This window comes from Colobus angolensis, unplaced genomic scaffold (genome assembly GCF_000951035.1).
Source record: "Colobus angolensis palliatus isolate OR3802 unplaced genomic scaffold, Cang.pa_1.0 Scaffold206, whole genome shotgun sequence".
NCBI classification, from domain to species: Eukaryota; Metazoa; Chordata; class Mammalia; order Primates; family Cercopithecidae; genus Colobus; species Colobus angolensis.
The window spans coordinates 2197076-2208707 of NW_012115222.1; the positions used below are offsets into that span (position 1 = coordinate 2197076).

The window sequence follows — 11632 nt, forward strand, 5'->3', positions numbered from 1 at the left end:
AACTCTAGACCCTTCTGCCAACTGCCTATTTCATTTCTTCTCTTAAACATCTAATAGTTATTTCAAAGTTAACACATCTAATATCAAATTGTCGATGCTCTTTCCTCCATGTACAAAATCTGCTACAAAAAACAAACAAACAAAAATATCTGGAATTTGTCTACTTACCACTGCCTCTATCACTACTATCTTTTCCAGCCACCGTCATTATCCCTTTACCTAGTTTAATGTAATAGTTTTCTAACTCTTTTCTCAACTTCCATTCTTGACTAAACTATGGTCTACTTTTCCTTCTGTAAGCCAGAGTGACCCTTCAATAGCATTACCTTAGGTCAGCAACCTCCAATAGCTTCTCTTCTCAACCAGAATAAAATCTAGAGTTCTTAACAGTCTACAGAGTAATTTTCATCCCTGGCTGCACGTTAGAATCATTTGGGCTTTTTAAAAAAACGAATTTTCCTTTATTTTTTCTCTGATTTTGCATTTTGTTTTTGTTGCTGAATCTCAGATGCAGCAAGATTCTCATGGTCCCCCTTCTAATTAGGTTTATTTTTATTTATTTATTTATTTATTTATTTATTTATTTATTTATTTATTGGGGACGGAGTCTTGCTCTGTTGCCAAGCTGGATTGCAGTGGAACGATCTCGGCTCACTGCAACCTCTGCCTCCCGGGTTCAAGTGATTCTCCTGCCTCAGCCTCCCGAGTAGCTGGGACTACAGGTGCCCGCCACCACGTCCAGTTAATTTTTGTATTTTTAGTAGAGACGGGATTTCCCCATGTTGGCCAGAATGGTCTTGATCTTTTGACCTTGTGATCTGCCTGCCTCAGCCTCCCGAAGTGCTGGAGTAACAGGCATGAGCCACTGCGCCTGGCCTAATTAGGTTTATTTATTCCTCATTTATTCACCTTTCTTTCTCTCTCCACCCCCTCCCTTTCTCTTTTATCCCTATTCTTCATTCCCATTCTCCTTCCCTGCCAGATCATCCAAATGTATTTAACATTACTACTTTGTACATGTACTCCTGCAAAATAAATATCTTTGTTTTAATGTGTTCATTTAAAATTTACACAAATGTCTTTTGTCATATATCTCATTTCATTTTTATAACTTTTCTAGTCATGCTTGTTCTGTGAACCTCCAGTCTGTCAGCTTCGTGGTGCATAATTGCCTTTAAAAAAAACCCCTCCTCTCCAAAAATGGTTTCTAAAACCCTACCACCACAAAGAATGCTGCAATGAACATCATATATGTGTCTCTGTATGGGCATGTGAGTTAATGCCATTGGCACGTAGAGCCACGAAAGGAATTGTTGATTTACAGGGTTTGCCTATACTTAGCCTTCAGTCAGGAAAAATAGTCATCATTTACCAACTACATCCAATGAACCCTTTAATTTTTACTATTTTTAAGTAATTTTAAAAAACCATTTACAGAAGAAAGGTATATTGTAAAAACTAATATACAGAAGAAAAATGTTGAAAACTTTATTAGCAATATTAATAAGAATTTAATCATAGCTAACTCAACTTTTTAATCTGTATTTTCTTGGTTTTGAAGATATTCTACTCAAAATGATCTTCTGAATGCAACTAATTGCTTATCAACTGTCATTCATGAACTTGGAATATATCCATTTTGTAAAAACCGATTCCAGGTTTCAAACACATCTCTAATAGGTTCTAGCTTATCATTATTTCTGGTTATTCTTGTTCTTGCTTCATAAAAATGCAATAGCCAAAGGAATTTTTGAAAACATTAACAGTTCATGATTTTGTTGATGAGAGGACAGCCGTCTTCTTTAAAGGCTACCAAATAGAAAATGTTTTCATTTTTAGATTTATCAACACCAATTAAAATAATCAATCTAGTGACTGCATTTCTACATCATATATTTCCTTCCAATAACCTTTTATACATACCTGCCTTTATCTTTGTCTGCTTATGAATCATATCAATTGAATTTTGGTACAGAAACATCATGAAAATATGAAAGAATCCACGAACCTGGAATGGTTCAGGTTCTTGTTACCAAATACTGTGGGTTGAAGTTCTTTTTCTTGACTAAGTGGATGAGAATACTTCATTTCCTTTGTCTACAGAAATACACTGTCCATTCACTTGTCGATTCTGAAGTTTGAAAAAATTCACCTAGGATATTCGTCTCTGAAGGCACTTAGTCGGGGATTGTGCTTAGATGATTCATTTCACCTTCACCTTTAGAATCTAGACAAAAGAGCTGCTCTCTGTCTCTCTCTAGTCACCTGACTCAACTAACAACTGTGAAATATTTTCCACTGTCATTTTTTTCTTTTTGCCAAAAATTATGGCCAGAAAGTAAAGACTTCTAAATTCTCAACTGTGTTCAATAAATGCTAAAAGAAGATTTCAAGTAAGGTGTCTCCAGTCTTCTCTTGTACTTTCTTGAGAAAATGATGTAATCCTTAGGGCAATATAATAAGGAAACTGAAGGATGATGCAACAGTGACATTTTATTTCACTAATGCATGTTCCTTCTAGGTGATGCCATAATTTTCCACTTATTATTATTTTATTCTGTTCGTTGTATCCATTGGACATAATGGTGAACAATGATAAAAATAACAGCTAGGATGATAAAATGTCAAAATGTTTCAAGACAAAGGAAAAACAAGATCTCTTAACATTTTATAATGTTTCAGACTTAGGAAAGGGTCCAATAGACTCCTATGGCACTTCTGAGATAGAATGAGTCTTTGTTTTTTGGAACTAAGAATGAATGAAAGCAATAAAGTGTCAATCCATACAAATAGAATTGCTCCAAAAAGAAACTCAAAAACTAACATTGATTATACATTGACAGTTAATCGGTGTACTGTTGTGCAAGTATATTCTCTGCGGGGCTGCCCTGGTCTACACTTCTACCAGCAGAACAGGATGCTCCTCAAGGCCCATGTCCCCATCAATACTTCACATTATCCAAGTTTCCTAATATTTGCCAGTATATGAGGTGTAAAGTGGTATTTATATAATTGTTTTAATTGGATTTCTTATTCCTAATGATTTGGGTCATTTGTTTGCTTACATTTGTTAACATTTAGACTATTCTCTTTTATGAGCTGCCTATTCACAGTCTTTGTTTCAAGGAAGTTTTTAAGAAACATTGAGGCCCCAGTGAGTCAGGATTTCTGGGGGTGTAGCAGGCATCGATGTATTTTCCAGGTTATCAATGGAGTTTACTATGCAGCCTGGGTTGAGAATCACTTTGTGAACTGGGTGACTGCTCCTCTGATTCCTCTCCTCATCCCTGACCCCTCCACTCACTCCTCTCTTGCTGCGCACAGCCTTGTGCTGTGTCTCTAATGCACAGTCTTCTCCTACCACAGGCCCTTTGCACTGCCTGCTCCTTTTAACTGGAGGCTTCCCTCAGAGGTCCAGTTGGCTTGCCCCCTCCTTAAAGGCTCTGACTCCCCCATTCCTAATATAACATGACAGTTCTCCTCCAACCACCTCCAGTGCCAATTCTGTTTGTTCTTGCTTTTATTTATCTCCCTGACTGTAGAATGTAAACACAAAAGCAGAGAATGTGCTTGTTCTGTTCACTGTTGCAACTCTAGCCCATAGACAGAAGGCGCTCAATCTTTACCAAATGAATTATTTTGAATGGAAAACACAGAACTTGGAGTAGCCATAAATGATAATTAAAATTATTCTCTAAAACTTGAAAACAGTATATAAGGTGGGTATAAATCACAGCAGCAAATATTCCTCCCATTTGCTACAGGCCCAAAAACTGACACTGAGGACAGTAGGCAGATTTCTACTCAAGCAAGGAATTCTCCACTCCTCCCTTTTTTTGTATACTTCCAGAAAATTTTCCAGACCATTTCCTTCTCTAGGAAAACACAGGAATAGTGCAGACAGTAAAGCTGGACAATTGTTTTTTAAAGATCAGAGGTGCTGACCACAGATTCCGAACCTTCATTACTGCCTCCTCCTCCTCCCTGTCATCTCTCAACTTCTGCTCCAATAGTTTGGCTCATAAATCCATCTATCTAATTCCTTGCTTCTCATCACTTCATTTACTTCGCTATATGACCCTTCCAGTAGGCAGAAGAAATAGATATTCTAAGAGCTATAGCACCACTCTGGGTTATCCTGACCAAACATGGGACAAGGAGCCAGGTGGCAACCTCAGCTACTGCCTTAGCTCTGCCATTTTCAAGCTCTGAGACCTTGAACAAATGACTGCACTTCTCTGTGCCTTGGATATCAAGTCTGTGAGAGGAGGAAGGTGGAGCTGATTTGGAAGACAAACACAATAAAGGCGACCACATAATGTTTTGTTTTTAAGTTAACTGTAGCAAACATTCATCACAGCTCATTACCAAGAGAGTCTGAATATTCAACTTGATCATTCTATTTGTTTCATATAGCTTTACTTACCAACACAACCCACACCAGTTGGGTTCAACTGAAAATCGGGTGGGCAGTTACACTCATAGCGACCAGGCGTGTTGACACATAGGCCATTGACACAGTTTATGGGATCTGCACACTCATCAATATCTAGGAGAAGCATTGAAAATGCCCAGGTTACCATTTTTACTTTTTCTAGGAATATTGCTGTTCCAAAGAATTTGGTGGAATTTTTGAAAGTTAGTAGATTAAAGATCACTAGAAAGATTCAACACAATAAAATAAAGATCTTAAATTTTGATATATACCTAAAACAGGTTCCACATATCAAGCACACAGTATTTATGACAGCATTTAGTATCCTTGAAAAATACATTGTAATTAATTAAAATTTGCAACTCTGAGGAAGAAAAAATTATGTCACTATTTGCTTAACAAAAATCACAAATATACATGTATATATAATACGTATACATGAACATATATACAAAGAGACACTTTACTAGTTTCATTTCAGATATTTAATATTAACAATTATATAGATAACTATTTAATATTATCTACATAAAATTGCATCAATTCCATAGCTACAAATAAACGTATCTGAATATAATTTTCTTTTTCAGAAAAATGTGTAACCTAATGCATAGATCAGCTAAGCAGAAATCTCAGGAATTTTTATGATTAGCACAGAATATTCATTTCAATGAATCAGAACACAACTTAGCCCATAACTGACCATACCTGTACAGTTCCCTCCAGTTCTGTCCAATTCATAACCATCATCGCAGATACAATGAAACATTCCAGGCAGGTTATTACATGTTCCAAAGACACAAATGTTTTGGAAGGAGCATTCATCAATATCTGAAGATTTAAAAAAAATAGTAATCTCTTATTTACAAAGACGTTTTAAAATTTTAATGTAATGTCTAACATTAGTGCATTTTTCTACCCCCTCAGATGTTTTCATTCAGTAAAGCTTTTTTTTTGTCTAGGTAGATAAGTGCAAAGGGCAAGCAACTAATGTTCACCTATGGAACCAAGATATAAAAGAAATATTGTTTTCTTGGTAAAATGAGTGTCTAGTATTTTAAATGACTTGAATTATGATAAAGAAGAGTTGGCTCAAAGCACAAAAAATACAAAAATTAAATATAAACATGTCAAAGAAATGAAATTGTAAAAAAAGATAAAAGCAAATTCAAAGATTCTAACTAATTAGTGCAAACAGCAGATATTTTATAGTTGATAAATGTTTTATATTATGAAAAAACAAATACATAATTATTTTTAAATATTGGAGATATTAAAATTAACTTTTTTGTTAATTTAATTAAATTTAATTAAATAATTAACTAACTCTTTAGTTTTTACTTCCTTTTTATTTTGCAATCTTCTCTGTTATTATAAAGTAGTTTTAAACAGAGAAGAAATTTCTTCCCTAATTTCATGTTAGTAAGATGGTCCATTGACCCCATATTCTAGAAAATTTCATTAAAATATCTCTATTGAATTGGACTAAAAATTCATTTATGAAAAGTTCATGATAGTCTTCCATGAGGCTGTGACTCAAAGTTAATAAATATGAAGTTATCACTCCTCACTCAGGTGAAAATCAATGTGTATGTATAGCTGTGGAAATAATCTGAATTTCCACTCTCAAAAAGAGGACGGACATTTTTGTATAAAAATTGCCTAACACTCAGAGAATGCAGACCAGGCATGTCATTTTAGGCTAGACTAGACAAGTCATCCTAAACTGCTGTCATCAGACAGTTATATCTGATAAGTCTAAACAAGACTTCTTTGGTCATTTATTATAGTTAAAATATTGGTTTCAACTATCTTAGATTTAAGGTATGGTTCCAATCATGTTCACAGTTTACCATGTGCAAAGGTATTTTTTATTGTATTGGGGGTAAGAAAGTTATTCTCTTTATATAAATGACTAAAAATTCTTTAAGCTAGATTACAATTGAATTGTGTTAATTTATATTCAAAAAGGGAATTGTACTATCAGCCTTCTGAGTGTGCATTTTTGTGCTTGTTTGTTTGTTTCAGACAGGTTCTTGCTCTATCACACAGGCTGGAGTAGTGGCACGATCATGGCTCACTGCAGCCACAACCTCCTGCGCTCAAGCAATCCTCCCCCTTCAGATATCCAGGTAGCTGGGACTATAGGCAAACACAATCACACCAAGCTAGTTTATAAAGTTTCTGTAGAGACAGGGTCTCCTTATGTGGCCCAGGTTGGTCTCGAACTCCTGGGCTAAAGTGATCCTCCCTCCTTGGCCTTCCAAAGTGCTGTATAAACAGGTGCAGTCCACCATGCCCAATCTATTTTACTTTTAAATGAACTTTATTAGAAGTTTCTTCCACCTAAGTAATGTAATTGTTGTATAAAGAAGGTATTTTAAAAGATTACTGTCTTTCCTTTGTAAAATAGATACATATTCAAAAATTCAAATCATACACAAAATAGCAAAACAATTACTCAAAAATGTTTCCATCTAGAAAGAATCATTTAAGATCATTTCAGACATTTATATACATATTTAGAAAGTGAAGCTAAAACAATTTGTATGCATCAGATAAATTTACCATCATCTCAACAGTTTTAAAATACTTTTCTAACGTTAAGAATAAAAAGTGAGGCCGGGCGCAGTGGCTCAAGCCTGTAATCCCAGCACTCTGGGAGGCCGAGACGGGCGGATCACGGGGTCAGGAGATCGAGACCATCCTGGTTAACACGGTGAAACCCCATCTCTACTAAAAAATACAAAAAACTAGCCGGGCGAGGTGGCAGCGCTTCTAGTCCCAGCTACTCGGGAGAGTGAGGCAGGAGAATGGCGTGAACCCGGGAGGCGGAGCTTGCAGTGAGCCGAGATCCGGCCACTGCACTCCAGCCTGGGCAAAAGAGCGATACTCCGTCTCAAAAAAAAAAATAAAAAAAATAAAAAATAAAAAAAATGCTAAAAATTTTTTGGTTTTATGCTAAAGTTGAAATGTAATTTTTAGACAGTATTAATGAATTCTATACAATAAATTATAAGAAAATTAGCACTCATAGATCCTTCCAACTGCTTATTTTTATCATTCTCACTTTTTCAATGTCTATGGCAGTTTACCATAATTTCCACAGTGTTTAGTACTAATTATTTACTTAAAGGGATCAATAATGGTTTTATTACAACTTCTCCATTTGTTTCTTTTTTTTTTTTTGAGATGGAGTCTCGCTCTGCCACCCAGGCTGAAGTGCAGTGGCCGGATCTCAGCTCGCTGCAAGCTCCGCCTCCCGGGTTCACACATTCTCCTGCCTCAGTCTCCCGAGTAGCTGGGACTAGAGGCGCTGCCACCTCGCCTGGCTAGTTTTTTGTATTTTTTAGTAGAGATGGGGTTTCACCGTGTTAGCCAGGATGGTCTCGATCTCCTGACCTCGTGATCCGCCCGCCTTGGCCTCCCAAAGTGCTGGGATTACAGGCTTTATCCACCGCGCCCGGCCCCATTTGTTTCTTGATTGGCTACGTTTCACTGCTGATGATTCTTTTTCCAAGAAGGGTGGGACTTGTATGAAAACACAGGTGTTTTCTACCTGACGTGTTTCATGGGTAAGAAAATGTTTATTATCTTTATAATTAAGTATAATATTTTTCACATTTCCTCAGAATTTTGTGGGCATGGATCTAATGTCTTTTGGTATTGGATATTTCTGTTTAGCTCATGAATTGTCTTTTTTTTTTTTTTTTATTATACTTTAAGTTCTGGGATACATGTACAGAATGTGCAGGTTTGTTACGTAGGTAGACGCGTGCCATGATGGTTTGCTGCACCCATCAACCTGTCATCTGCATTAGGTATTTCTCCTAATGCTATCCCTCCCCTAATCCCCACCCTCTGACAGGCCCCAGTGTGTGACGTTCCCCTCCCTGTGTCCACGTGTTCTCATTGTTCAACTCCCACTTATGAGTGAGAACATGCGGTGTTTGGTTTTCTGTTCCTTAGTTTGTTGAGAATGATGGTTTCTAGCTTCATCCATGTCCCTGCAAAGGACATGAACTCGTCCATTTTTATGGTTGCATAGTATTCCATGGTGTATATGTGCCACATTTTCTTTATCCAGTCTATCATTGATGGTCATTTGGGTTGGTTCCCAGTCTTTGCTATTATGAACAGTGCTGCAATAAACATATGTGTGCATGTATCTTTATAGCAGAATGATCTATAATCCTTTGGGAATATCCCCAGTAATGGGATTGCTGGGTCAAATGGTATTTCTGGTTCTAGATCCTGGAGGAATCGCTACACTGTCTTCCATATGGTTGAACTAATTTACACTCCCACCAACACGTAAAAGTGTTCCCATTTCTCCACATGCTCTCCAGCATCTGTTGTTTCCTTATTTTTTAATGATTGTCATTCTAACTGGCATGAGATGATATCTCACTGTGCTTTTGATTTGCATTTCTCTAATGACCAGTGATGATGAGCTTTTTTTCTTATGTTTGTTGGCCACATAAATCTCTTCTTTTGAAAATTGTCTGCTCATACCCTTCACTGACTTTTTGATGGGGTTGTTTTTTTCTTGTAAATTTGTTTAAGTTCCTTGTAGATTCTGGATATTAGCCCTTGGTCTGACAAATAGATTGCAAAAATTTTCTTCCATTCTGTAGGTTGCCTGTTCACTCTGATGACAGTTTCTTTTGCTGTACAGAAGCTCTTTAGTTTAATTAGATTCTATTTGTCAATTTTGGCTTTTGTTGCCATTGCTTTTGGTGTTTTAGTCATGAAGTCTTTGCCCATGCCTATGTCCTGAATGGCATTGCCTAGGTTTTCTTCTGGGGTTTTTATGGTTTTAGGTCTTACATTTAAGTCTTTAATCCATCTTGAGTTAATTTTTGTATAAGGGGTAAGAAAGGGGTGCAGTTTCAGTCTTCTGCATAGGGATAGCCAGTTTTCCCAACACCATTTTTAAATAGGTAATCCTTTCTCCACTGTTTGTTTTTGTCAGGTTTGTCAAAGATCAGATGGTTGTAGATATGTGGTGTTATTTCTGAGGGGTCTGTTCTGTTCCATTGGTCTCTCTCTCTGTTTTGGTACAAGTACCATGCTGATTTGGTTACTGTGGCCTTGTAGGATAGGTTGAAGTCAGGTGGCAGGATAGCTCCAGCTTTGTTCTTTTTGCTTAGGATTGTCTTTGCTATACGGGCTCTTTTCTGGTTCCATATGAAATTTAAGGTAGTTTTTCCTAATTCTGTGAAGACAGTCAATGGTAGCTTGATAGGGACAGCATTGAATCTATAAATTACTTAGGGCAGTATGGCCATTTGCATGATACTGATTTTTCCTATCCGTGAGCATGGAATGTTTTTCCATTTGTTTTGTGTCCTCTCTTATTTCCTTGAGTAGTGGTTTGTAGTTCTCTTCTAAGAGGCCCTTCACATCCCTTGTAAGTTGTATTCCTGGGTATTTTATTCTCTTTGTAGCAATTGTGAATGGGAGTTCACTCATGATTTGGCTCTCTGTCTATTATTGCTGTATAGGAATGTTTGTGATTTTTGCACATTGATTTTATATCCTGAGACTGCTGAAATTGCTTATCAGCTTAAGGAGATTTTAGGTTGAGACGATGCGGTTTTTTAAATATACAATCATGTCATCTGCAAAGAGATACAGTTTGACTTCCTCTCTTCCTATTTGAATCCCCTTTATTTCTTTCTCTTGCCTGACTGCCCTGGCCAGAACTTCCAATAGTATGTTGAATAGGAGTGGTGAGAGAGGGCATCCTCGTCTTGTGCCAGTTTTCAAAGGGAACACTTTCAGCCTTTGCCCATTCAGTATGATATTGGCTGTGGGTTTGTCAAAAATAGCTATTATTTTGAGATACATTCCATCAATACCTAGTTTATTGAGAGTTTTTAGCATGAAGGGGTGTTGAATTTTATTGAAGGGCCTATTTTAACGAAGGCCTAGTTTTATTGAAGGCCTTATCGCATCTTTTAAGATAATCGTGTGGTTTTTGTCATTGGTTCTGTTTATGTGATGGATTATTACATTTATTGATTTGCATATGTTGAACCAGCCTTGCAGCCCAGGGATGAAGTTGACTCAATTGTGGTGGATAAGCTCTTTGACGTGCTGCTGGATTTGGTTTGCCAGTATTTTATTGAGGATTTTTGCATCGACGTTCATCGGGGATATTGACCTGAAATTTTCTTTTTTTGTTGTGTCTCTTCCAAGGTTTGGTATCAGGATGATGCTGGCCTCATAAAATGAGTTAGGGAGATGTCCCTCTTTTTCTATTGTTTGGAACAGTTTCAGAAGGAATGGTACCAGCTCCTCTTTGTACTTCTGGTAGGATTCAGCTGTGAATCTACTTGTTCCTGGACTTCCTTCGTTTGGTAGGCTATTAATTATTGCCTCAATTTCAGAACTTGTTATTGGTCTATTCAGGGATTCGAACTCTTCCTGGTTTAGTCTTGGGAGGGTGTATGTGTCCAGGAATTTATCCATTTCTTCTAGATTTTCTACTTTATTTGCATAGAGGTGTTTCTAGTATTCTCTGATGGTAGTTTATATTTGTGTGATCAGTGGTGATATCTCCGCCTTTATCATTTTTTATTGTGTCTATTTTTCTCTCTCTTCTTTTCTCACTAGCAGTCTATCTCTTTTGTTAATCTTTTCAAAAAACAGCTCCTGGATTCACTGATTTTTTTTTGAAGGGTTTATTGTGTCCCTATCTTCCTCAGTTCTGCTCTTAATGATGATTTCTTGTCTTCTGCTAGCTACTGAATTTGTTTGCTCTTGCTTCTCGAGCTCTTCTTTTTTTTTTTATAGATAGAAACACCTGATTTAATAATGGTTATAAATTCTTACAGATCCAATGCATTTCTGATCCGCATCCTTCTTAATTTATCATAAAAATTAAGATTTACATAGAAGAGTCGATGATTAAGAATAGAAAAAACTATTCCCATAAGATATATAGGCTAATTACAAAACTGTATCCCACATTTATTTTCATATTTAACATGCCTGAAATCATGACACATCTTACAATATATGTCAACTTAGAATCACTGTCAGCTAGGCAGCAGTCTGCATGCAGTAGTTGTTGTTGTTGTTTTTTTTTTTAATATAGAGTTTTTTTTCTTTTCCTTTTTTTTCCTTTTTTTTTTTTATTATACTTTAAGTTCTAGGGTACATGTGCATAACGTGCAGGTTTGTTACATA

General features: G+C 36.5%; 1 protein-coding gene across 1 annotated transcript in view; it reads right to left on the reverse strand.

Moving 5' to 3' along the window:
* Positions 1-11632, reverse strand: part of FBN2 (fibrillin 2) — a 276012-nt gene that overhangs the window by 48926 nt on the left and 215454 nt on the right. The window contains exons 35-36 of the mRNA XM_011942098.1: positions 5144-5266; positions 4427-4549 (exon numbers count right to left, since the gene is read on the reverse strand). Of these exons, the coding sequence (XP_011797488.1) occupies positions 4427-4549; positions 5144-5266 (246 nt within the window). The remainder of the gene's footprint in view (positions 1-4426; positions 4550-5143; positions 5267-11632) is intronic.